The 26,939-nt window shown below is 39.4% G+C and overlaps 3 protein-coding genes across 4 annotated transcripts; 1 reads left to right on the top strand and 2 right to left on the bottom strand.

Moving 5' to 3' along the window:
• Positions 1-90: 90 nt before the first annotated feature.
• Positions 91-9,940, bottom strand: mboat7 (membrane bound O-acyltransferase domain containing 7). 2 transcript variants are annotated; one of them, XM_028580351.1, is made up of 9 exons: positions 9,573-9,940; positions 8,410-8,489; positions 6,886-7,015; positions 6,188-6,314; positions 5,933-6,089; positions 5,312-5,507; positions 4,128-4,280; positions 3,775-3,951; positions 91-2,318 (listed from the first exon to the last, which is right to left on the bottom strand). In XM_028580351.1, the coding sequence occupies exons 2-9, from the start codon at positions 8,483-8,485 to the stop codon at positions 1,913-1,915; spliced, it is 1,422 nt and encodes a 473-aa protein (XP_028436152.1). In that variant the 5' UTR covers positions 8,486-8,489; positions 9,573-9,940; the 3' UTR covers positions 91-1,912. The 2 variants fall into 2 exon arrangements, with proteins under 2 accessions (XP_028436152.1, XP_028436150.1); XM_028580349.1 differs by having other exon boundaries at positions 1,913-2,318; positions 8,410-8,492.
• Positions 9,941-10,034: 94 nt separating this feature from the next.
• rps9 (ribosomal protein S9) lies at positions 10,035-12,297 on the bottom strand. The gene is made up of 5 exons (XM_028580352.1): positions 12,193-12,297; positions 11,384-11,496; positions 11,166-11,288; positions 10,792-10,978; positions 10,035-10,291 (listed from the first exon to the last, which is right to left on the bottom strand). Exons 2-5 carry the CDS (start codon positions 11,478-11,480, stop codon positions 10,114-10,116), a joined length of 585 nt encoding a protein of 194 aa, XP_028436153.1. The 5' UTR covers positions 11,481-11,496; positions 12,193-12,297; the 3' UTR covers positions 10,035-10,113.
• A 524-nt stretch (positions 12,298-12,821) lies between these two features.
• rbfox1l (RNA binding fox-1 homolog 1, like) lies at positions 12,822-25,507 on the top strand. The gene is made up of 12 exons (XM_028580689.1): positions 12,822-13,254; positions 18,383-18,619; positions 21,637-21,816; positions 21,939-21,992; positions 22,091-22,183; positions 22,273-22,342; positions 22,433-22,492; positions 22,585-22,720; positions 23,116-23,155; positions 23,239-23,306; positions 24,069-24,150; positions 24,258-25,507. Exons 1-12 carry the CDS (start codon positions 13,168-13,170, stop codon positions 24,300-24,302), a joined length of 1,152 nt encoding a protein of 383 aa, XP_028436490.1. The 5' UTR covers positions 12,822-13,167; the 3' UTR covers positions 24,303-25,507.
• Positions 25,508-26,939: the final 1,432 nt, after the last annotated feature.

The raw sequence follows: 26,939 nt of genomic DNA, 5'->3' as shown, positions 1-26,939 counted from the left end.
ACAAGCTTGATCTTACTGAATTACACAAGGTAATTATGAACTTCATAATGAACAAAAAAGGTTTTAAGAAAAAAAGTCAGGAGATTAACGTCGATGAGGAAATGCTGATATGTATTCCACAAGTAACACCGTTACAGGGCAGGGAGTGTTACAGTTGGTGCAGTATGGGAAGCAAAAGACAACAGACAAATGGCTAAAAATAAATAGTCTAGTAGAAGTCACAACACCTGTGCAATAATAAAAACAAAGGGTTGAGTTGGCACAGAGAGGATAAAGGACAAAGGCATGACACAAATACATTTGTAATTTAAATGATCTCAGTTCCAGGTAACGAGAACAAAACAGATTGGGAGATAAGACCTTTCAATTCTGCAGTTATGCTGAAATAAAACAGAGACACAGAGCTATCATCACACAGTTTGAGACAGGAGTGAGTGAAAAAACTCTCAACATGTTTACCAACTGTTCAGTTTATCGTGGTTAGGGCCGGGCGATAATTCAACATCATTTATCAACTTTAGGCAGAAACAAATCATGAAGATATATGATCATATAATGTTATCATTCTAGACGTAATAAATGTTTAAGACCAAGCCAGAATTAAAAACATTTGTTATTATATTATATGTTATTGTGCATACAAATTTTTATATTGTGACATATATATCGATATTGGAAAATATCTTATTTAACAATGTGATAATGATTTCAACCATATCGCCCAGCCCGAGCTGTGCTGTTATTTGTGACTTATGTTGGCAGCTTATAGTTATGATCTAAAACCTTTTAATAAATGTTTGGTTCCAACCCTGAATGATCCACGATGGCAGTACAGACATTTTGGCAGTGAACGGACTGTTGCTATCTTACACATGGCACACTCTTCATCACATGCAACACAGCTATAGAGATGTCAGTGCAGATGTTCCTGATATGCTCAGAGTTACAGGCAAAACAATAAGGGAAAAAATCCAAACAGGGAAAAAATCCAAACAGAGACATTTTGGATTCACTTGATCAAGGAAGTAAACCAAAGCACAGCAATGTTACAAAAAATAAGGAACATTATAATACTGACAACTAAAATCTAAAACACTTAAACAAGTCCTAGTGTAATTAGGCAGCAATAAAAATGTATCTGGACCATGGTTTGCTCCTTAAAACTAAAAAAACCTAAAATTACGTTGTAATTTTTCTGCATTTGACTAATCCCATTTAAACTCTTTATTGTGGTCAAAAACAGTCAAGGTGCTGATTTAAGACAACAAACTGAAGCAGGATTATTCTGTTTCTTTGATAATGCTCACACCCAAAAATAATAGCTGAGCCTTAATGATGACACCATCATATAATTTTTTTTCCATCACAATCTATGCATTCTGTACTCCAGTATGAACTTCCTGTAACAAAATACTGAGTGTTTTGTTGCTTATGCAAACTCAATTTAATCCCATTCAATTGCTTCTCTTATGTTGTTATTGGTTGTTTGACTGGCCCTACTGCCCGTTTTTAAAACAGCATCTTGACATTTCATCTTGACCAGTAATACAGTTCACTTAAAACTGGGAATGGTATGGTAAAATGAAAGCACACATACTGGACAGGCAGACGCTCAGATGAGGGGAATGATATAACTATTTACACACCAGTTGCCACTCACACTACAAAAGTAACATTCATTGAGCTCAAATATTCCTCTCCCAGTGTTCACAGTACTTTTATGTACATATATGGAATGTTTTTGACCAGATTTTACTTGTCACACTTTTGTTTGATTTAATGCATTTTGTAATAACTTTAACAACTTTTATATTTGATGATGAGTGTTGGTGCGATTGATCAATGTCTTGAAGTAACTCCTCCTCATGTCCCAAAACAGTACCACCCAGTTCTTCTCTGTACCTCCACTCACTCAGTCTGTTTTTTCTCCAGTTTTCACGTTTTCTATCTTCTCTCCCTCTCTTTTCTCCTCCTTGTGCCCTCTCCTTTCTTCCCTTTCCCCCACCTTCAGAGCCCTGCCGACAATTATACAGCAAACGGCGATGATGTGCATGACAAAGTAGATGGACATCCAGTAGTTGATGGTGTCAGAGGCCTTCAGCAGCACGAAGCCCATGCACATGTAGTCGTAGGCCCTCATCTTCAGGAACCAGTGAACCCAGTCGAAGATGTTCTGTCCTAAAGGACCCAGCTTAGCTCGGACAGAGGCCTCCATGGCAGACTCGGCTGCGATGCAGAGGGGGATGGTGAGGAAGGAGAGGTAGTAGCCGACATGTAGTCCATGCCAGTAGGCGCTGATGAACATGGTCCAGCCGGCCCTGAGAGTTACAGGCAAACAGCAGAGATGTTGCAGTCATACAGACACTCAGGGCATGAAATTAACACCCGCCAAATGTGGGTGAATTTTGCAATTGGCGGGTAACACTGTCAATCTACCTGCCACTTTGGCGGGTAGCCAATGAGAATTGAGTGATTCAGATGCGTAACTATCGGTAAGCAGGGTACGCGGTTGCTTACAGGCCTGGTCCAATCAGGGGCCTGCATCACTGGAAGACATTGATTGACAGCCGGGGCTCCCTATCGCGTAGCCACTGACCAAGCGGGAGGGAGAACGGGTCAAATTCATTTCCTTGTTTCTGTTATGAAGACGAGATGTGTGTGTGACTCGAACATCTCACATTTACCAACAAAACGTACAGCGAAAAACCGTGCAACACTTTTCAGACCGTCCTGCCAACATGTAGACATTGTAACATCAATGTACGCTGTAACGAATTTTCACTCTTAAGTCTCTGAAAGTTGCTGCTGTTTCATCTTGTCAGCTGTCTGCAGCGGGCGGGCCTGTTGCTCTGTTTCCCCCGCGACTGACGCGCACACACACACAAACACAATCACACATGGTGGATGCAGGAAAAAACGAGTAAGTTAAAGTCCAATATGAAACCGTATGAATGTGAGTCCCAGCCCAGGATAGGAAATTAACTAACAATGTAAAGATCAACAAGCCACTGACAGATATGTTCATATTTGATTCATTCAATAAATTATTATTTTGGGTCTTAAATCCACCAGCCGTTTTCATATTATACCAACATCATCATCCTGAGCCTTTTTGGTAAGGTTACTAGAAAATCTCAGCCCAGAGTAATTAATAGTAATAATTATTATTCTCCCCAAAACAAGTTTCCTTTTTATTAATTTTTTTATTTTTAAGAACTATACAAAAAAACTAATGTGTTATGGTTCACATTCACCAGTGTTTTGTTGTTGTTGTGGTGCACGTAGGCTACTCCTGAGTCCTGTTTTTCACCTTTATGAGGCAAAAAATAAATAAAAATGGCTGGTAAAAAGTCACTTTGGCAGGTGGATTTAAAAATCCACCTGGCTGGTGGTCAAAAAAGTTAACTTCATGCCCTGCAGACACTAACAGCCAATGTGAGCATTTCTGTCTTCTGTCAATTCAGGTAAAAAAAATAAGATGTTGGGGCACAATCAAGATAGATTATGTGCAAAAGGGGTAATAAAAAATGAATTATTTAAAGAGTGTGGTAGGACATGAAATGAGATTTAAAAGGATAAGTCTGGTGATATTCTGTATTTTTCTTATTAAAAAGACCAAAAACCAACAATGATTCTACTAAGTAAGTATTGTAAAAAAAAATCCAATAAAGGCATTTTAATGCCGAAACACACCACTTTCACAACATTTATGACTGAGTTTGGGGATTCATGCCTTTAAAATAAGCAGATACTGCCACACACATAAAGCTTTACCTGAGAGCGTAGGCTTTGAAGGGAGCATTGGGGTAGATGTAGTGATGCAGCCACCACTGCACTGTCATGTTCCAGTAACGCATGCCATGACGGACTTTCACACAGAAGTCAGTGTTGTAGCAGTCAATGTTCTGGATGGTTTTGAAGTCATATTTCTCTTCAGCTGTGGGATCAGGACTAGCCAAAAGGGAAACAATGAAAAAGACAAATTGGCTTAAATGCTAACTTTCAATAACACAAATATGAACTCCATTACAGACCAATATGTAAGTGAGCAAAGCAATTACATTTTTACAACATACACAAATGATGCATCCTCTTTCAATATACTTGCTGGTCCTGTGATCCTGTACCTGTAGTTGACGGTGGGTCCTCCTCCAGGTTTGGACAGCGCCTTTTCTGGATAGCAGCCCAGACCTGCACTGATACAACCAGCCTCAGCTCCACACCACGCTGCATAGAAACGCATCCGAAACACAAAGAACACTGCTATCATGTAGAATAACCTGGTGATAGAGAGGGAAAAGTACATTATTTATCACTATCTTACCAAACAACTGCAGAGATATTACTGCAAACCCTAAACCCTAAATTACTCCTTTCAGTTGCCTTCCTTTGACAAACCAGCAGCCAGACTCACACACTGTACACAATCAGTACACTGTAGTATAGGTTAACTGGTTCCCAGGACAATTTAGGAAATATTCTGGATTATTATTCACAACATTTAAGAAATATTTTCTTTACAAAAGCATGAACCATATGTAGCTTTTAGGCCCATATATGTATTCAGCATTCTTTTGGTTATTCCAGTCTGATACAATTAAATGAGATGAACGTTTTTCATTAGATAAAAGAATCTCCTAAAAGATGCCTATGCTTTCTTTTATATTAGTTGCTTAAATTTAATTCAGTCTATTCTTCTCTTAGCCTTACAATTATTGTATTGTATGTAGTTGCTCACATAATTGATTAGGGCTGGGGGAAAAAAAATCTAAAATCGTATGTATCGTGATTTATTTTATGTGACGATTTTTAAAATGGATTCTTTTCCCTAGAATACATTTTTTTTTTACCAATGATTGATGATTGATTGATGGCGACTAAATCATATCAGTTTCCAGCAAAACAGACATAAAAAAAAGTTATGTACTTTGTACTTATGTACAAATTAAATAAATGTCAGACTGACTGACATGTGATGTGCAATCATCTTAGAAAACAATTAGTTTTTAGAAACGCCTCATGATATATTGTCACTAGAAGTGTATTTTTAACTTTTGTTTTTGTTAAAGAAAGAAAAGAAAATCTCATTACTCAATACTATTGAATCACACACGAAAATTGCAATACAAATCGAATCGGCACCCATGTATCGTGAAAGAACCTAATCAGGACAAAAGCTTATCGTCCCAGCCCTATTAGTGATACACATTCATGAAATTATGCGATGATGATTGTATAATAAATCTACAACTCCTATAAGTGAACTATTATTGAAAGACATTATCAGTGCAGTGAGGCATTTTAACAATACCTAAAGAAAAAGTTTTCATCCAGGAACTCCTCTGTGCGAACGTAGGCCAGTGGGAAGACAGAGTTGACAGCCAGAAACAGAGCACCGTAGACAGGGACCAGCTTCAGGCGCTGCAGGCACGGCACCCAGCCAGGCAGGACCTGCGGCCTCGGCTGCCTCAGCCAGTCAACGTACGTTTGGAAGCGAAAGAACGGACCTTTACGGAGATGGACGGAGGAGATTAAGGAATAAAGGTGGTGTTGCGGAGACAGTGATAGACAAAAATGGACAATAATGATAATGCAAAACACACGGAAACAGCGGACGACAGTGTGGTTCAGAAGAAAAGAGGGTGGAGTTGGAAAGGAAAGGGGAGTGACAAAACAAAAAGAGAGTAGAGGTATATTAAAACCAGAAGTCATTCTAAATAATACTGAAAATGATATGGACTCACACAATATTGGACAAGTAGCGGAGAGTGAGACAAAGAGAGACAACTGTTAAAATTCATGCGAAAGCAACAATCATCAACAAGAAACACAAAATGTGCGAAAAAAAAACAGTTAAACTTCAGTAATGACACAACTTACTCCTACCAAGATTCTAAGAAGATTTGGAGAATTGCCAGTTTCTCAGACTTACCGGTCATTATACCGGCGTAACAGTAGCTATAGGACAGAATATCGTAGAGGGAGGGCTCCTGAGACAAACCACCAATGACAGGAGACTTGGCAAAAGAGCTCACGTCCTTTTTCTTCTCCGTGTGGAAGCTGTGCACCTCGTTTGCTAGACTCACCATCTGAGTTTGAAACAGAAAGGTACATCAAAAGTCAACAAAGATGCACAAATTGTTAAGACACCGTGTGTTGCTTCAATAGATCTGACAAGGTTTAGTACCTTGAGAGTGAGAAGTAGCTGGATGGCGTTGGCAAACGGTGTCGGTGGTGGCAGACCGAACCAAGTGACCAGACGAAAGAAGAGGAGGTAGAGAAAGGTCCAGGTGAGACTCAATGCTGGGGCATGCCTGGTAGACAGACACACGTGTTATGAGTGAGTTTACCATTGTTATGTCTGCACAGTATACGGTCCAGTTCATGTAGACTGTGCTGTCCCCTGAGCACTTATTGAGATGTCTTGTGTGCCATGTGTATCAGCATTTGCTGTACACTACAGCTGAAACGAGTAGTCAATTAATTAGAAATGTTCATTTATTTAATAAATGTTTCTATTTGTTTTCGCACAAAAAATACAAGTATTAGGATATGAGTATGTACACAAAGACATCCACGTGTAAACAAACACTTTTTCCTACATATACTCAGATATACATGAATTTAAAGTAAACAAAAGCTTATGCAAGACTTATCCTAAAATCCCAAAGCAAGATGAACAGATTCATGTTCAGTTTTATCGTCTTGGGCTCTGAGAAATTGTATGGGACATTTTTTCTATGTTTTTGACATTTCAGAGACTACTATGTAGATGTATTCATTTCTGCAGATTAATCAATAAGAAATAGTTGTAAATTACAGGCCAACAGTGTGTGTGTGTGTCAGTGAAAAATGATTGTTAAAACATGGAAGTTCATTTCTCACCTCCAGCTACTCTTTATAATAATCCATGTTCCAATCACCGTCACCAGAGAGTGAAGGGTGTGGATGTGACAGGTGGCGATGGTGATAGAGAGGCCCAGAAGAAGAGCTGCCCCCTGCTTCACAGGAGGACCTGAAGTGAAAGCAAAGTTATACAAATTAAGCCACCTGTAGCCATTTACCAAGGAGCTACATGGGGTGGGACACCGCATGAAGTGTTATAAATCTGCAAACGTCCACATATTGCTCTTCTCTCCAGCAATTATAAAAATAGACAAAGGTGAGTTACGTTGTGGGTAGTGTAGGCATTAGGTTTAGGAAGGAGAATAAGGAATAAGGCCTCATTCACACTGCCGGCGTCGGCCGTCAGACGGTGTGGCAAAAACGCAGGTCTTTCCATTCATTTTGAATGGGGGTAGTCCATTTAGGCTGCCGTGGTGGGGGCCGCAGGGGGGATCAGGAAAAAACGCAGTGGCAGCAGCAAAAAGTTGAGACAGAGTCAACTTTTGGAGAAACGCAAACCAACGTCACGCTGCGGTGGCCAATCATGTATCATGTGTCGGTTTTGAGGCTGTATGAAACATCACTGCGTCTGTCGCTGCCACAAGAAAGTTTTAAAACACTATGAAGGTAAAAACAAAAACGAAACACAAGCACTGAACTGCCCAGGAGTTTGTGTTACAGCTGAATGTTTGCCAAACAACAAAGTGCTTGTCTCTTTTTTTTCTCTCTTTCTCCATAAAGATGCATTCAAGTGCGCTCGGGAACGACGAGATCTATAAATGATCTGACAAAAAAACAGTAATTGTGAAATATAAAGTGTACTTGTGCTACATTGGGGGGTTAAAGAACAACACAGCACGTCACACAAATGGGCAGTTTAAGTGACTTTTTAAGTGAAAAAATAGCAAATCCTAGTTTTTGATAATTTCCTTTCCTTCCTTCAAATTTTAGTTTATTACTTTTAGAGGACAAATATAAAGAAATCTTATTTCACATAGTCAGTTATAGAGACCATGAGGTATAACCAACAGCATTGGCCAAAATAAAAATAAATAACGCATTTTACTAGTTTTGAAGTCTATATCCACGACCTTTCACTTCCGGGATTGCCCAGTGGCCACCAGAAATTCCGCTATATGTCCTTTTTTTCGACCAGATTTCCATTACCTTCCGCTTTCTTTGTGTTGGAATCCTAAACTCCGGTGGATTTATGAGGACTATGGTTACATGCTCCTCAGATCTCTGCAGGGTAAATCCAGACAGTTTTCTGTTGCACGACTAAAACAACTTTTGAACGTACACACGTTCCACCAAAACAAGTTCCTCCCAAGGCTATTTTCCAGCTGCACTGGGGCTCTGTGACGATTTTGATTGGTTTAAAGAAATGTCAATAAACCAGAGCACGTTTTTCTACCATCCCGGAATGCTGTGTAGACTAGCCAGACCCTCCTCCGCAGCTCCACAGCGTTGTGGAGGAAGGTCTGGCAAAGCAAGACTAGAGATGTTATGTTCCAAAATACTCACTGAGGTAACGAAAGAGGAATCCAACAGGGATGGAGGCAGCAAGAATTCCCAGGTACACCAGCTCATCCGGAGACATTGCTCTGCTGGCACAGAAAACACAAATAAGCTCCAAACTTGCTCATATAGAAAACTAAGCACATATGAAACATCATTAATAGACAATCCACAATTATGAGTGAACAACAATCTATTCCTTTACCCTGCAACAAATAATTTCTATTTTATTGAGACTGCATTACACAGATATGATTAATACTATAGTAGGTTTTGAGGATGTTGTTCGTGCTAGATCACATAATATTGAAAAGTAAAGGGAATACTTTTATCCAAAAGCAATCAAAAAGTGAGGGTTTGCATATTATTACTTTTTACATTACAAGGAAATGTTAACTATTAGTCTGTTATTTCTTCCATATCATGAATTTGCCCTGTTATTTCTCGTTTTTTGCAGCTACTTCCTAATTGATCTAAAAGAAGTTACTCTTAATATTCTTAAAATATAGCAATTTATTTTGTCTACCATTTATCTTGGCAATTTCCTTTTTAATTGTGAGAAGTTTGCCCAGAAGTTGATATGCTTTATTCAACTTAAGCAACAATTATCAAATCTTCAGGGTGTATTTCACAATATATCCTCCATGTAAAGCGAACATCCTGCCAAATATGGTAATTTCCGGTGAGTTACGCAAGCGCGGTTTGCGTTGCAGCACCTTGTACCTTTACTTTGAAAGGAGCTCGAAAAAAAAAAGGAGCAAGGAGAAAACTGGGGCAAAACTGCTTCATTGATCGTTTAACAGTACAAATACCCGAGGTTTAATTTACTCAGGACTCGGTTAAAAACGATGAGAGCTGACTACAATGGGTCTTCCATCACGTCCTTGACTTTAAAAGCTACTTCCAGGCGAGTTAACGTGGTAACGTTACACAAATAGTCTGAGAAAAGGAAAGTCATTTATAAATTGTGTTAGATTAAAACAAATTAAAGACCGCGCAGACTGGATGATGTGGAGGTTAAACCACTTTAAGTTAGTCCTTTCTGTATTTACTGGTATCAGCCTGAGCAAACGTTAGCACTGCGAGTCTAAATGCTAATTTTCTTTGTACCTTTCATAGTGACCGACAGTTATATTAGCACGCTTAAGTCGGTAAACTTGATTACTTACATGTATAAAAGGTGTTAAATAGCCACGGTTTAATATCTCTAGCAGACTGTGCACACCCAACCCATGGATGTATTAAGAGAACCGGAACCAGCACAAAACATTACTTCCTGGTTGAACACAACGCCACCTACTAGGACGATACCATTTTAACTGTAGGAGGGGTTGTAGACCATACCACTTGTATTTCAGGGATGACTATTCAATTTTATTGTCCCATGAAATCGCACGAGGTGTCTATGGGTACAAGTCCAGGGAAATGTAATCTATCAGCTCCTTCAAGTCATATGGCCAGTTAATCAAAGCCAAGGATCTTAAACTTCTACATAACTTGAAAATGAACCCCCTTTTTCAGTACAATACAACGTTGTCCCCGTTTTTATGTCCATGATTATGCTACAATATTAACCTGTACTAACAGTAGGCAAACATTCTGGGGAGGGAAAAAAACAAAAAACAATGCAGTTCTCTGGTCAGACCAAATATTTATTGAAAATTTTGCCAGAACAGGAAGTATCAGAACATCCCCTGGAGGATACACTTCTTAATCCTCCTCCTCGTCATCCGCTCCTCCAGCTCCACCCTGGCCCTTCTTGGCGTTCTTTCTCTTGACGCGGCCTGGGCGTCCACCACCGTATGGAGACCTCAGGGAGAAGTCAATGTGCTTCTGGCTGTCAAGGCGAACCACAAAGGAGGGGATGTTCACCACCTGCTTGCGCACACTGCAGAGAGACAAAAGAGATTCACTTTAGAAAAGGCATTTAAATAGTTAAGCCCCCTTCACGTTTTTGCTTTAAAATGTATTAATCTTTCATAGATGGGCTAGTGCCATCAATTTACTGCAGGCTTCATTGACGAGGAATTCTTGACACCACAGAAAATCTGAGTATATAAAGTTAAATCATCAGCCTGAGTATTTACTACATACATCACACAAGTTTAGAGTGAATACTACAATTGCCCGAGGTGCAATCCCCCATACCTTACCTGACAGCCACAACACCACAGTCCAAGCCCTCGGTGGCAGGATTGTCTCTGGGCAATGTCTACAAGGTATACGGTTTTGATACCGAATTGACCTTGCTGAAATTTTAAACTGATCTCAGCGGGGAGCATTACAAGTTGATGGTGCTCTAATGAAAGGAAGCATTGAGTTTCTGATGAGTCCCTCATAAGACTTGTGCCCCTGCATTATTTGTTCCCTAGGGGCCTTGGAGCTTACCGAATGTGCCTCTGGCGGATAAGAACACGGGCATGGTGGATACTCTTGGCAAGTCCAAGTTTGAAGACCTGCGTCTGCAGCCTCCTCTCCAAGAAGTCTTCAACCTTAAGACCCAGGATGTAATCCAGCTTCATCTTACCCTCGTCCAGTACACCGATCCTCACCAGACGCCTGAGCAAAGCATTACCTGGAAAGCCACACAGGAGCCATTTACAATCCCAAACACAGGCACATACGGCACACATGTGGCCATTTGGGTAAATTGACTATATTGGCCTCATTGACGAGGAATTCTTGACACCACAGAGCAGTCTGAAAATTGATAACGTAATCATCGGCCAATACACTGCTCTTATTTGAATTATTTTGCATACCTTCAAACAGACGCTTGGGGTCCTTCTCGTCAAGAGTGAGCAGCTCTCTGGCAGCTTTGCGAATCTTGGCCAGGGTGAACTTGACCCTCCACACCTCGCGCTTGTTCCTCAGACCATACTCGCCTGGAAAGATGGGACAGTACACAGTCAAGTTCAGTGCTGTCAAGTCCAAAAGAGGGCAACATAACTACACTGGTAATCATAAAATCACAGCATACCAATGAGTTTCAACTCCTGGTCGAGACGGGACTTCTCGAAGGGACGGCGGGGTGTGACATAGGTCTTGCGACAAACCCAACTCCTGGCAACGGGCATGGCGGCTTAGAAGTGCCTGTAAAATCAGGATATCAGACTTAGGTTAGTCAGTGTAAGTAAATAAATAAAACAGATGGGTAAATATTCACAACTTTACACACACACACACACACACACACACACACACACACACACACACACACACACACACACACACACACACACCTCTTATAAGCAGAAATACTCAAGCTAGTCCCATTCACTCTAAATAGTCTCAATTGGACAAGAGTCATGTTATACCCTTCAAATTGAAGCCAATTTTTACAAGAATTTAGTGCGTCCTGTTATAAAATATCCTCATCTGAACAACAAACTACGCTGTTGTAACCTTGTTTCAAACCATGTCAATTTAGTTTCAGTTCAATCTTCTTACTCAAAGTCACCAATTGCAATTTAACACACAATCACAGGAATAAGTTTTTAAGTAAATCATGTAAATAAGCGTTAAAAACGAGCTATTTTTCAAACATACGACTAGGCCGCAGCTGTACCGTACCACGTTGTTTGATGCGACAAGCTAGCGTTAGCTTAGACAAATTAGCTTTTCACTTAAACAATCCGTAACAAAATAATACGCTGGTTATTAAAAAGACACATACGCCCTCGGCCATAAAACCACGCTTCCTTTCCCTGTTAATCAACGTTTGTACAGTTTAAAGGTCAATACGCTGTGCATTTATGTGATGTTGTAGCATGTACTTTCAGTCCGTACCTGTCTCGCTCAGGCTTGCGCAGTAAAGAGGAAGTTAAAGGAAGTTCACGTTTATTTTATAGTGCGGACACACGCACTACATATCCCAACATGCCTCTCTACGCTGGAACGGAAGTGGGAATGTTGGTCTTGTCGCCCCCTGTTGGTCAAATAGAAAAAAACAGCCGAAAACACTCGTGTATAGCCTTTATATCTTTGGAAAACACTGACGGTACTAGATTCAAATGCATGTGTGTGTGCTCATCACTTGCCTGCAGATATATGTGTATTTTATTTTATTTACCAGATATGTGTGTCAGTGTGTGTATCATATGATTCATGTTGGCTATGTCAAAAGATGATAACAGACTTGCAGCTGTTAGTCTTTATGGTGGAATGTATCACTTTAGGGTACACAAGGAGTTAATTGACTTGCTTTGGATTCAGTGTTTTCTCATACACTAATGTATAGGCGGTTATTGTATAAGTGTGTAACAAGTGGTGAGAAATCTTACATGACAACATGTGTAAGAGTGAGGGTGGTAAGGTGGTAAACTTAGAGAGAAGGACACGAGTGACTATTTATATAACTCTGAAATGGGACCCTGAGCATGTGTTTCTGTCTGTCAGGCATGCAGCAAGTGAGCCTCTGTGTGTCCATCAGTTGATCATGCAGATCAACTGATGGACACACAGAGGCTCACTTGCTTTCTCTTTCATTGATCTATATTGTGTCTTTTACGGACAGGACATCGGTTGTTTTGTGGACTTTCTTTGCGTTTTCTTCTTTGACTTATCTGCAAGGTTAACTTGAGTCTTAACCTTCTTTCCCCTCACCCTCTTGGATCTTCTGTTTTCTCCTGTTGGGATTTTTTCCCCCAGCCTAATTGCCTGCTCTTCTGTGTGCATATCAACCCTTCCTTTTCCCCGGCTCTCTTTCTCCTTGTCCTCCCATCTTCCACCGTTCCCTGTCTCCTTGTGCGTGGTGTTTGGGCCATGCTCTCCTCACCCACTGTGATTCTCCAGCCTTATGGACTCCCTGTCTACCCACAGACAACTACATGCTACCCCAGCATAGTTCAGGTAAATGCTCCTTAATTTGCTCTCACATAAATGTTTGTCTTCACAAGCCTGCATCATCCAATCTCCATTCTGTTGAGTCTTTATAAGGTGACTCAATAATCAGGAGTAAGAAATAAGATATTATATTGTGTCATATGAATACAAATTGCATTAAAATCCATAGTTAAATGAGTTTAGGGCTAGAACCAACAACTATTTTCACTACTGATTAATCTGCTCATCTGCTGAACAATAAATTACCCTTTTTTTGACTAATTCTTTCAGCTCTAAATGTGTAATCAACCATCAAGACAACATATTCAGTGAGGACAAAATCATTTAATTCACCAGAAGAAACCAAAGGGCCCTTATTTCCCTGAATTAATTAGTCACATCTTTCATTTATTTTAGTTTAGTGTTGTAATAGTGACTAAATGTGTCACGCACAGAAGAGATTAGAGGAATGAAAAATAAAAGAGGCCTGATGGGAGGTGGGGGAAGAACACTGATTGTGAAAGATCTTATTAATTTAATGGTAAGGACACATTAGAGGTTATCTTTAGTCTACTGGTCTCAGTGATGCCAACAGTGTGTGTGTGTGTGTGTGTGTGTGTGTGTGTGTGTGTGTGTGTGTGTCTAAATGTCCCTGACATACCATTAATGCCACAATGCATCTGGTATCTCTCTACCTTGTCTCTGTGGTTCACACACCAGCTGTATTTTTAGCCCGCCTATCCTGAGCAGATAATCACAGGAGGAGATTCTGTCACCTTTCTGGTTTTCTGTACTCAACTCTACTTATAATAGGTATGAAACCTGTCTGTTTAGCTGTTCAAGCATAATATTCACATCTATTTCTTTATTTAAGAAAATATAGAAGGGTACTAACTAAGTGTAAAGAGACGTTGTTTGGAGGTGACTGGAACCAAAAATAGAGTTTCAAGGCCTGAAGAATGAGATACTTTTCCAAAACAACCTAAACTTTGTACTACTATAAAATGTTACATTTTATAGTTTATATACATTTTGGACTGAGAACAATTTTAGCAGTTTTCTGCAGAAATGTCTGCATGATTGAAGCCTCTGTTTGAAGTGTAGGTTTTGAAATCCGGTCAGGGACTTTTGTCACTCACCCATTTTACCTTATCTTCATTATCAACTATCTGATAAAAGCCAAACCTGTTTTAGAGTGTTATTAAAGGAATTAAGCAGGATGTCGAAAATGAATGGGTGGGAAAAGGATATTTAGTTTAATTTAATAATCTACGTGTTACAACCATTTGTAACTTGGCCAGCACTAAAAGGCCACATCTGCAGTTTAGTGTCGTCTGCGTGTAAATCCTGTGGCAGCTGTCCCAGCAGGCACCTGGCTCAGCGCCGTTGAACTCTGACCACCAACTGACAGCTGAGGAGGGAGACGAGAGAAAGAAGGAACAAATGTCAAAAAAAGGAGGCAAGGGGGGGGACAGTGTCTGTACGCCTGCTGACACTGTGATACTGAATCAGGCACAGTGGCTGGGGGTTACAGTCTGAGGGAATACAAAGACTGGTAGTGATATCTAACAGATTGTGTTATCTTCCCGCATCTGTCACTTTTATTTCTGGGAGGACGGTCGAGGCAGTCAGACACTGTTTGTTTCTTGAGATAAATGGGACACAATACAGACATGAGTTAGCGTTTGGACACATGTTCCAGCATGATACTGCTAACACTGGAGAATCCTTCATTATTCTGTACTTTTCAGAATTAGAAATGACAACAACAAATGTAATAGCAGGGTATGTTGGATTTTTAAAAATTGATTTACACTTCCAGTATGTTTTGCCAAATGCTTTTCATCCACACTCAAGAGGTGGCAATGTCAGTCCACCACTTTGGTCCAGAATTAAAGATCTCAACACGTATTAGATGGATTGTTGTGAAATTGTTTACAGACATTCATGTTCTCCAGACTCTGAATGGGAATGTCGCCACAGCCACCAGACACCAGACACCACAACTACAGTATACTGAGAAATATAGACAGTTTTCCCTGGCAGTGATAGGCTTAATTGTGTGAACTTGTTTTGTAAGGGCTTTAATGTATTGTTCATTAATATATAAAAGTTCCGCACTGTAGCTTTAAATATTAAAATATTATTTGTTGAACTATATAGCCCTTTGTTAAAAAAAAATACAAATTTTATGTCACGGACCCCCTCGCAGAGTGCCACCGACCCCAGTTTGAGAATCACTGCTCCAGAGGATGAAGCATACTGACTTTAGTGATCAACTGACTTTTCCTTTAGTGCCACCATCAGGTTAAAATTTTATTCTCAATACTTGATTAAGCGGAAGTACGTAGGGAGGGGGAGCCAGGCTATTGATTTGTGACCAAACACCTGAAAAACTAACAACATTCCCATCTGCCTCAGATGTAGCCTACTTTGTGTTTAGTGCTAATAAGTAAATGTTATAATGCTAACACGCTAAACTCAAATGGTTAACATGGTAAACATTATACCTGCTAAACATCAGCATTTTACCATTACCATTCGTTAGCCCAAAGCACTGCTGTGCCTGACAGTGACTCACAGTCATGGCTCAAAGTATTGTTTACACTGAGAGACCCATAGGCCTACTCTGATTTAATAAATTGACCGAGTGAGGAACAGAAAAGTTCGGTAGAATCGGTTCCGTCCAACCTTTGTGTGATGGCAAAAGCTTACCGTTGTCATGTACTTAAATGCTGCCAGCTATAGCGACTTAAGTGTGCAGTTTGAAAACTTGGCTCAAGTATTTGACCCATGTTCAACCATTTGTTCTTTATCGTACTATCTGCATCTTCATATCTCAAATTCTTCACACTTCTTGATAGAGAGATATATGAGAGTTTATGAAATGATAGTGGAGAGAGTTTTTGATTATAATAAATCCTTCTAAATCCTAAAGCTGGCTGACAAACCTGTGGCATTTTGCATGTAAGGCAACACGTGGATATAAGTTCTGTTAGGATACAGAGACGCAAGAACTTCTATAATCCTTTAATTAAGTGAAAATATTAATACTGGAGTAAAGAAATGCCCGATTGAAGGAATAGTTTGACCTATTGGGAAATGTATTGACAAGATAAAAAAATAGATCAATTCCACTTTCATGTGGTATATGCTAGATCGCACCTATTGGATGTGTTGACGTCAACATGGGCATATTGCGCAGGTGTCAACGCGATTCAACAGACGGTTATTTGAAACCTGTTACAACACGACACTGGTACAGTCCGTCATTGCAGCCGGGGTTCTTAGTTGCTGTACTTCCCATATCTTTAAAGTATGATGTGATAATACCTTTACTGCCACCAAAGCAGTGTTTATAATTATTAAATATTTGAGCATGAAATCAGAAATATTATTGTTAAAAGAGAAGAAGAGCTGTTTTCCAGCAGAGTAGTAGTAGGTGTAATGGGGATATATTTTATTTAAAAAACGTTGTTGAAAAAGTAACGAAACCATGTTGACCTCTCAAACGTTGTATTTTTAGAGTCAACCTTTAGCATGATATACTGACTTGCAACTGTAGGAGCATTTACATTCATACATACTTCATCTTTATCTGCTGTGTGTGTGTGTGTGTGTGTGTGTGTGTGTGTGTGTGTGTGTGTGTGTGTGTGTGTGCGCATGTGTGCGTGTGTGTGTGTGTGTGTGTGCTCTTGAGGGTTTAAATTGAAGACAGTGTGGGTGGGGGGATGAGGTGATTGACAGTTACAGATGACCACAGCTGCATGGTGTGGCCTCCTGGTCCCTTTTGCTCAGGCGATCCTATGATGTGATTGGTGGATGAGTGGAACTTATGGTGTGGTAGGCGGGTGGCCAACTGGCATTAAAACATGCAGCAGTTGTTAGACAATGCATCAGAAATCGAGGAATGCAGTAAAGGGGTAAGACAATGCTTTTAGTTTCTAAATTTGATCATTTATTTGTATCAAGACTGTATAGGGCTGGTATAGCATGGTTGTTCCCTTCTGTTTCTGTGATCTGTGCCTAACTGTTTCTGACTTAAAGGAGTTAACAGTTTTACAGTGTTATCTGACTGAAATGAGGATTTAGATGTGTCTAAGTCATGGTTCCAGTCAGTCAAAACTAAACAGAAAAAAACACTTATTTTCATCATTCATTGATCTATCTATTCTTTATTTCATGAACTGATTGATCATTTATTCTTTAATATGTCAGAATATACTGCAAAACCCCTGTCACAATTTCCCTGGTTCTTTTTTTCTGACAGTCAAAAGTAAATTTGACTATGATGTAAACCAGAGAAATGCAGGAAATCTTCAAATTTGAGAAACTGGAACCATGGCAGTTTTGCTTGACAAATGACAGAGGGTTAATTATTTATCAAAATTGTTGCCAAATAATTTTAATTAATTGATGAATCAACTAATTGTTTTAGCTCTAGCTGTAAACATAGCAACACCACAGTGCAGAAATGTTACTAAAAGTTCTGCATTCACAGTTTTCAGAATAATTTGTTGCTTTATATCTATTGATACATTATTTTGTTCATTGCTTTAATGTTGCAGTTAGTAAAGTTTGGGCTAACATGAATTACTTTATATTCTGCTGGGTAGCTGAATTGCCTTCCAGGGATCAGTAAAGATAGATACGTACAGTAAAGATTTATCTGGTGACAACATTTTAATTACTGTTCTGAATCTGCAAATTAACCAGTAACTAAAGTTATCAAGTAAATGTAGTGGGGTAAAAAGTAGAATATTTGCCTCCAAAGTGTAGTGTAGTAGAAAGTAGCAGAAAATCAAAGTAGTACCTGAAAAATGTACTTAAGTACAGAGTAAATGTACTTAGTTTCCACCACTGACAGGGAAGAGATCCTTTTCATTTTAGTATTTGAACAAGCAATTACAAACATTTTGGCTTACACAAGCATCTAGAAATTTACAAGCTGGGATTATACATGTTCATTCTGTCATTCTCATACTTTGTAATGACTTGTTTATGCATCATAAACATTCACAAATCACAACAATTCATTATTGTGAAAGCAGAAGAATGGTAACATCTGGTGCTTAGTTTGTTTATGCCTCTGACATCTGATATCTTGTGTGGTATCAAAGGCTGATTTCTTTGCTCCCTCTCTGTCTTCCTGCAGGGAGGCGCCTCTCAGGAGGCCGGCCCCGGCAGCAGCGACCCCACCCTGCCTCAGGTCTACGCCCCTCCTCCCTCCTATCCCCCGCCTGGTCAAGGTCCGCCAACATCTGTAGGCAGACTGCCACCTCTTGATTTTACCAGTGCACACCCCAGCTCAGAGTACCCCGAACATCCCCAACTCAGAGTCTATCAGGGTCCTCAGCTCGACGGGGCAGAGGCTCTGACATCCAGTAACACGGTAAGAACAGTTTGTTTTTCAGTTCACGACAAGAAAAGAATGTCCCAATAAAATCTGATCTTCACTAAGTTAATGCGACAAGAAGCCCTGCTGCTTCAGGTAGTACATCCATATGTCCTCTCAGGGGAACATGGCCAGATTGAGTTTCCTTCTATATTTAGAGCCCCGCTTCCACTGTTGTGTCCATGTAAGGGAAGGCCACTCTCACCCAAAGTGTGTGTGTGTGTGTGTGTGTGTGTGTGGGGGGGGCAGCTGAGTGGGGATTTGTTGATGAAAATAAATCCCCACTATTCCGCTTCCCCTGTGTCTTATTTAGCAGGCTATAAAACAGATCACCTTTCAAGATTATGGCTGTGACATTTTGTGATGGTATTGATTGAGTTTACGGTTAAGTGTGTTGAAGGATTTACTGTTTTAACATTGGAGTGACTTTTTATTTAAATGGAAAATGGTATTGTAACATAAAATATATGTATGTATGTTAATATAAGAATGATGTTTTTTTGTAAATTCAACACAGTTTGTCACACTACAAAAAAAAGGCCACTTTTATATGTAATTCTTATTTTCTTAAATAAGTGAAAACATCTGCCAGTGCAGTAAGATTATTTCAGACTGTTTCCAATAAATAAATAAAAAACTAAATATTTACTAAAAGCATTTTCCTTGATTATGGTGCAGCGACCTGCATTATCCTTTCTTATTAACCGTGCTAGCGGCAAGGCACTAGGTATGGTAATGTTGGTCTGTTGTTTGGTTCACACATAAATATCTCAACAAACGTCCCTGGAATGCAATGGTATTTTGAAACATTCATGGTCTCCAGGTGAGGTTCACAATTATGGTTTTGAATGAATTATCTTTGCCACTGATATTCAAGGTCCCAAAAATCCTAATGACCTTGGTGATCCTGTGACTTTTCCACTAGCGCCATCATCAGGTCAAAACTTCAGTTCATTCAACACTTCAACACCAAATAGCCGCAAAACTCATGAAGATGATGAACATTTCCATGAGCCTCAGCTGTACGTTGTGTTTAGTGCTAATTAGCAAATGTTAGCATGCTATCAGGATAAACCAAGATTTAGCATGTTAACATGCTAACGTGGTGAACATGGTAAACATGATACTGTAGCATTGGAAGCAGGTTGAAATATTCTGTTGGCATGAAGACAATAAGGTTTTTAGGGATCCATTTAGACAGAAATTAGTATTGCTTATATGACATACACTAATCAATTTTCCTTCAGGCATGAACACATCCACAATGATATGGTTAGAAGTTTTTTAGTCTGGTCTGTGTGGCAGGTCAGCTTTGTCCTGCTGCAGCACCTCTCTCTTCCTCCTCTCATAAATGGTGTTTTGTGGCCCCATCTATATATTTTATTACTAGAGCCCCTGACATACTCGGGTCCGTGCTGATTTTCGGGGGAAAGTTGAGACGTCGCCATGGAGGGAGGGGGTCAAAGGGGGAGGCTGACCAGATGACCCCCTTTCCCCCTCTGAAATATCGCTCAGGTCCAGAAACATAATTCTGCATCGTGACATGACACCACCACTCAACTCAAACCTCTCCCCCTGTCTCCCCTCCACTGTAGCCTGTCTGGTGTATGTATGTGTGTGTGTGTGTGTGTGTGTGTGTGTGTGTGTGTGTGTGTGTGTGTGTGTGTGTGTAAGCCACTGTAGTGTAATCCAATGGCCTGTGTGTGTTTATGTGTGTAAAACGCTCCCGTGTGTGAATGTGTCTCTGTCCTTTCTATCCCCAACTTATTAATTATGCCACTTGACAATTGACCTTTAACCCTTGGCAGAAAAGCAGCACCGTGACCCCAGACTGACCCTTGTGGAACGTACAGTTTTGAGCTCTTTGCCTCCCCTCCCCCGCCCACCCATCACCCTCTTCCTTTTCAAGCTTTTTGCGCACCTTCTTTGCCTTGTTTACTTTGGTTTCATTTTATTCTTTACTGCTGCACTGAGGCCTTTTCCACTATCAGCCTCTTGGTATTAGAATGCTAATATACTCAAGTCTTCACTTCTGCATTAGGTTAAGGACTGCCATTTTTTTCATATCAATAATTTTTTGCTTTTTAATGTATATTTTTCCGCTCCTTCTTCATCACTGCTGAAGCTTACTGTGTTTACATTTATTTTTCTCGCAGACATTTTACTGCAGTTTTCTTGTTTGGACTCATTCATTTGTGTTAAAAACATATTTAACTTTTTTTGCAATGGTTGATGATGCTGGTTGACCAACACATACACGTGCACACACTAGCATCGTGGTGCATTGTGGGATAATGAATGTTTTGGTTTTGGCACATTAGTACTTGAAGTTTTCTGCATGGGGCAATCGTATTTTGTTTAATATTACCATAGTTTTGTATATTACAGATTACTACAACTGCAGATAATTTTAGGACTAAGTTTAAGTCTTTCTTGCTTTTCAGGGGAGCTTAAACTGTATTTACTCTATTTACCATAGCCTGAGTGAGCATAAGTAGTTTTAGTGTAAGATATATCATCTTCGTTGTTATTGTACAGTGTTTTAGTCTTCATACTGTCCTAAAGGCATGTAGCGCCTCACTAAAATGGAGCCCTTTGGTGCCTCCTCACATTTGCCTGAGAGGGATCACTGGTTGCTGAATGCTCTTTGAACTTTGGTTTGAATCACTTCATGAAAATGATCTTTGCCTAATGCCCTTGTGATGCTTACGCAACTGGATATATTCTTTACAGAACAGAATTCTCTGAAAGATGTTGCAGAATTGGTTCTCTGAATTGACTTTATGATTTGTTTCCCTTTCTTTCTTTGCTTTTCTACTGATGCCCTCTTCCCGTTTTTTCCTCTCACCTACTCTCATCTCATTTATACTCTTTCTTTTTCCATCTTTTGTTTTCCATCTTTCTGTTTTTGTTTGTTCTTCCACGTCCTCTTCCTTCCCGTCCATTCTTCTTCTATCCACGTGCTTGCTTCTTCTCCTCCTCCTTCTCCTATTTTCATACTTTCTCACTGTCAGGAGGATGGCTTGGCCCCTGTGACCTCTGACCCCCAGTCTCTGAGCATGTCCGTGTCATCAGCGGGCGGAGCAGGAAGTGGAAGTGATGAGGAGGGGTCAGGTAAGGCCCAACCGAAACGCCTTCACGTCTCCAACATCCCTTTCCGCTTCAGAGACCCGGACCTTCGCCAGATGTTTGGGGTATGAATTTCTCAATATCACACAGAATTACAGTGCATTTGTACAGTTGTTGTCCATATTAATAAATGTAATGATCGTCATCTTATTTTTTTATATTTACTTACTTATTCTGACATTTTCAGCAATTTGGGAAGATCCTTGATGTAGAAATTATCTTCAATGAGAGGGGGTCCAAGGTGAGCATTACAGAAATATAATAAGTTCTAAAACTGAATTTTTCAAATTTGATCAAAAACAGAATATAAACACACAATATGACTGTGTGAACTTGCAGGGCTTTGGGTTCGTCACCTTCGAGAGTGCGGGTGAGGCTGACCGAGCAAGAGAAAAGCTGAATGGGACAATTGTGGAGGGGAGAAAGATTGAGGTGAGGTAGAATTTCCCAAAACTTGTAGGTTTCCACATTAATATTCTGCATATTTATCTTTTATCATCACATGTTCTGTGTCTCCACAGGTTAATAACGCCACTGCAAGAGTAGTTACCAAGAAGCCACAGACGCCTCTTGTGAATAGTGAAATCTCAAGTAAGACATTCGTTTTTGCTCATTTTACTTTGTGTGCTGAGGGATTCTGGGAGATTTCTGTGAAACTTATTCTCATTTTTTTCTATGTAGCTTCTGGATGGAAGATCAACCCCGTCATGGGGGCAATGTACGCACCTGAACTATATACAGGTAAGTTCCTCCCTGTAACACCAAGCTGTTTTTGTTATAAGATAACAAGCATTGTACTATTCACTTTTTCTACTATTTGTTTCTTTCTTTAGTTGCCAGTTTCCCGTATCCCGTAGCAACTCCCACATTGGCCTACCGGGGCTCAGCGCTGCGAGGTCGAGGCCGAGCCGTCTACAACACAATTCGCTCTGCTGCAGCCACGCCTACTGCTGTACCCACCTACCCTGGGTTAGACACTCCCTTCGATCCAATACCCATACCGCCATTCTATTCAGTGTGCCAGAAAGAGATTTAGTATGTCCCAATACACAGTATTTCAAATGCAGTATGCCAAAAATATCAGGATCTCCTACTGCATCCGGTCAAATTTTGTAGTATGCAAGTCAGCATTCTTTATATGAGCAAACGGGTCAAAGTTCAAGTTATGAAGAAGTATTGTGTCCCAATTGTATGCCTACTGCATTCAACAGTACGTACTTTGTGAGGGCAGCTGTAGTACATACTAAAAAAGAAAAGTATGCGATTTGGAACTCAGCCTCTGTGTCTAAGTACCAGTACCTGGTCTACATTCACTTTATTCACTGCTTTAACATTTTATTATTGTTTTCACTAACATTTCTCAGGGTGGTATATCAGGATGGACTGTATGGAGCAGAAGTCTATGTAAGTAGCTGCACACGTCTCCTCCATGAAGTCAGTTAAAGTGGTGTAGCTATATTCATGTTATTTCATTTGTTTCTGTGCAGGGTGGCTATCCTGCAGCTTATAGAGTGGCTCAATCAGTATCTGCTGCCACAGCAACCTACAGTGATGGGTAGGCAGATCAACACCCCACACAGTCCCCACATGTGTTTCTCATAGCAAGATTACAAATCAGCTTTTACTGCTGCTCTGACAAATTCAAAGGATGGGGAAGTCTTTTCTATATTTTAGGGTTTTTTCTCTAGATCTACATCGATTGAGCCATTATACAAAAGAGTGCCTGACAAATAAATTTTTCAACTGCATTGGATTTTTTGAAATCTGTGTATCTGCCTCATTTGCAACATTTACAAACACATCTTTATCATGAGTGCATACAATATACTTTATGGATCCCTAAAACCATCAAAGGCAGTTACATTCTATCAGATGAGTCAAAATATAACTGAATACATCAATAAATAATACAGTTAGTTGAATAGGCTAATTAAAATGAAGTATAAAAAGACATATTAAGCTTTATACTTATCCCCCAATCAGTTGGTAAAAATAATGTTCCCTTAATCAGTAGAGTAACTTCAGTGAGGTCATGTCCTTGGTTTTGTGTCTGGGAATTTGTTTTAACGACTAGTTAACTACACATGACAGTTTTTATTAAGGCTAATTCAGATTTTCATTTAAACTAAATGTCTTTCACTTTGGCCTTTTTTACATAAAAATGAATCAAATAGGGGAAAAGGCCGTTCGAAAGGGAGAATTTACAAAAGATTATTATTAAGCAGCTGAATTAATAAATAAAAAAGGTTAACAAGCCTTTCTAAAATCCTGGCTACTGCTGATGACATTTACATTTGCTTCTGATGTTTTTGAACAGATACGGACGCATTTACACCACAGCTGCTGATCCCTATCACCACTCAGTTGGACCAACAGCGACATATGGAGTTGGTACAATGGTGAGTTGAGTCAAAACATACACACAGCCTCTGTTGCAAGCTATCTTGTTACATCCGTGGTTAACGGCAGACCCTGGTCACACCTGGCACACTGCTTCTGTCAACAGGCCAGTTTGTACAGAGGAGGATATAACCGCTTCACCCCGTACTGAGCCACCCACTAGTGGGAAGACGTCTCTTTTGAACTCTGGGATTGGCTGATCCACGGACACTGCACGATAGATTGTGAGATCCTTGGAAATGTGGAAATGGTTTTACTTCCTGCCTCCATCACAACCTCTCCTCGAGAGACTAAACAGACTGAAGTTGTAAATAGTGTAGGACCCATTTACTGTCCATTCTACTGACGAATAGCACCTGGAAGAGGATGTTATGTAATATATAGACTTAAAACCTTTAAAAGATTATTGCTTTCTGAATTTAAAGAGTAGTGATCTTGGCTAACACTACAGAAGTGGGTGAAAAATACTGTGAGAATGAATTTTGTGAATAATATCTGCAAGATTCACGGGTCAAACTGTACAAAACAAAGTTTGTTTAATGACTTATTTTTAATGACTAATTATTTACTAAATCTGTGTGTGTGTGTGTGTGTGTGTGTGTGTGTGTGTGTGTGTGTGTGTGTGTGAGTATATGAGTGAGGTTATGCATCATCACTGTTTAGTTATCCAGTCAACCGAGACAGCTGTGACACTGGTATCATTATTACGAACAACGGAATTAATGTTGGTCTGGATGTAGTTGGAATTTTATTTGTTTTTGTGCCTTTCTAACAATCTACCTCTCATACATTTTTAGCTTTTAATACAGCTGTCATAATTAATCCTGTATCATTTTCTTTGTGATCTTTGATTCTGCAGAGCTTTTTTTTTTTTTTTTTCTTTTCACTTTTCTGTCCATAAATGCTCATTTAACATATTTTCTGTTTCTGGGGCTCTGTACCTCACTTTTCTGAGATGCTTTAAACCCTGTTTTACGTTCACACAGTTATACACATGCACAACTAGGAATTGCAGTAAGAAGCAGTCTTTTGCTGTTGGCTTTGCTGCACAACCTGAGGTTGAAAGGCAGTAGAATATAAATGTTTCAGGCTGCATCTCTCATCTTTATGCTGCAGATATAACTGCTCACTGTGTAAGAGTTCACATATCCTATTCTGTTCTATTCAAACTTGTCTAATGTTGCCTTATTCCACTCTTTACTGTCATCCTTTCCTGTCTTTTCTCTCCTTCCTCACTGTTGAATGACTTCTCGACTTGTATTGATCATTTCTTCTCAGCCTACTCTTTGTTTCTGTTGCACTCTTTCCTGCTGTGTTTGATGTTTACCTCTAAATAAAACTGGTTTCTCTCTTTTCCTCTTCTGTCCTTTATTGATTCATAACATTTTCCCATGCTTTTTTTTTTTTTTTTTTAACTTACTGTGTCTTTGTTTTTTTTGTTTCTATGCTGCTCTGATGCCAAATAAGACTTTTAATTGATTTGAATTTAATGTAAAAGTAACTCGACTGACTTCATCCCATCACATCATGTGTCTAGATCATTTCCATCAGGATTTATACAGAAACCCAAGCAGCCTCTTTCCTTCTATTTCTTGCTTGTATTTAACTTGTTTTGCTCTTGTACTTCTTTTCTAATTTTAGTGCTTACTACATACTTTCTGATCTACATTTTTTTAGGTTTCATTAGAAGATGCAGTTGTACCAGTATAACACTTGATATAGAATTTAATCTTTCTGCTTTTTAACTTCCGTCTTTTCTCCCTGAGTGATTGTTACCTTTGCTTCTGACTTTCTGTCTTTTTGCATGATGCATAATTCTTCTCTTCTCATTTTCTCTCTCCTGCTCCTGTATACTGTGTAGATCTAGCTTTCTTGTCATTAATTTGGCTGTTTGTTCTTTGCCTGTTAGTGCTTAGTTCTCTGTTCATTCTGAGCTAGTTTTGCAGCTCTACTTTTGCTGCTTTCTCTTTCATCAGTAGCTCTAGTTCTGTTGTTCTTTATGGTTTATTTTTCATCTTGCTTTGAAATGATTACTCTAACTGGACAGCCAGGTCTATTAGGCAATGCCCAGACTATTTTTTAACAAATTTGCAAACGAGATGAATTATAAAGCTGTAAACTCTCTACATATATAGCTTTTTAATGCACATTTAATAATACAATTGTTAACAAACACACGTCCTGGTCTTTTGCAGAACTTTTGACCAAAGTCTTATTAGATTTAATGTGAAAATACCTTTTATAACTTTTATTACTGTATATGGGGCTTAATGAAGACAATCTAGAAGTACATCAAGTAAAAACACTTTATTGTATTTTGAGGCATGTAAAACCAGACTTTCATTAGAGATTTATGCAGGAATGTAGTTCTTTCCTTTGACTTTCTGTATACAACTTTCAACCTTCAAACTATTTTTCCTGCTGTTCTTCTTTCCTGTTTAATTTTCCATTTATTAAACTTAACTGCATGAGCTCAATCTTTTGCTGTTCTTTCCTCTTTTTTTAACCACTCACATGTAGTTTTATATATACATTTCTTTGATTACTGCTGTATTTTCTATCATTTTCCCTGTAACATGTTTTTCAACCTATCATGAAACTAACTCCTCTTTTCTTTTCCAACTACTCCATTCCCTTTGACGTCATTTATACCTCAAACGTGTTGGACGATATAAACATGGCAAACATTGCTGTATAAAGGAAAACATGGAAGTGTATACCTTCATTGTATCAAGTAACCACTCCAGTCTCTCACTCGACATTTATTCCACAATAAACTGTTCATACA

This window comes from Perca flavescens, chromosome 6 (assembly GCF_004354835.1).
Source record: "Perca flavescens isolate YP-PL-M2 chromosome 6, PFLA_1.0, whole genome shotgun sequence".
NCBI classification, from domain to species: domain Eukaryota; kingdom Metazoa; phylum Chordata; class Actinopteri; order Perciformes; family Percidae; genus Perca; species Perca flavescens.
This window is presented reverse-complemented; position numbering and strand designations above follow the sequence as displayed.

Coding starts and splice junctions, on each gene's coding strand:
- mboat7 (XM_028580351.1), bottom strand. CDS start 8,485: ATGTCTCCGGATGAGCTGGTGTACCTGGGAATTCTTGCTGCCTCCATC. Junction 3,952..4,127: donor GGACCCACCGTCAACTACAG/GTACAGGATCAC, acceptor CCTTTTGGCTAG/TCCTGATCCCACAGCTGAAG. Junction 2,319..3,774: donor TTCAAAGCCTACGCTCTCAG/GTAAAGCTTTAT, acceptor TGTAACTCTCAG/GGCCGGCTGGACCATGTTCA.
- rbfox1l (XM_028580689.1), top strand. CDS start 13,168: ATGCTCTCCTCACCCACTGTGATTCTCCAGCCTTATGGACTCCCTGTC. Junction 23,156..23,238: donor TGTATGGAGCAGAAGTCTAT/GTAAGTAGCTGC, acceptor GTTTCTGTGCAG/GGTGGCTATCCTGCAGCTTA. Junction 23,307..24,068: donor ACAGCAACCTACAGTGATGG/GTAGGCAGATCA, acceptor GTTTTTGAACAG/ATACGGACGCATTTACACCA.
- rps9 (XM_028580352.1), bottom strand. CDS start 11,480: ATGCCCGTTGCCAGGAGTTGGGTTTGTCGCAAGACCTATGTCACACCC. Junction 11,289..11,383: donor CCAGGAGTTGAAACTCATTG/GTATGCTGTGAT, acceptor CCATCTTTCCAG/GCGAGTATGGTCTGAGGAAC. Junction 10,292..10,791: donor ATCCGCCAGAGGCACATTCG/GTAAGCTCCAAG, acceptor GTCTCTCTGCAG/TGTGCGCAAGCAGGTGGTGA.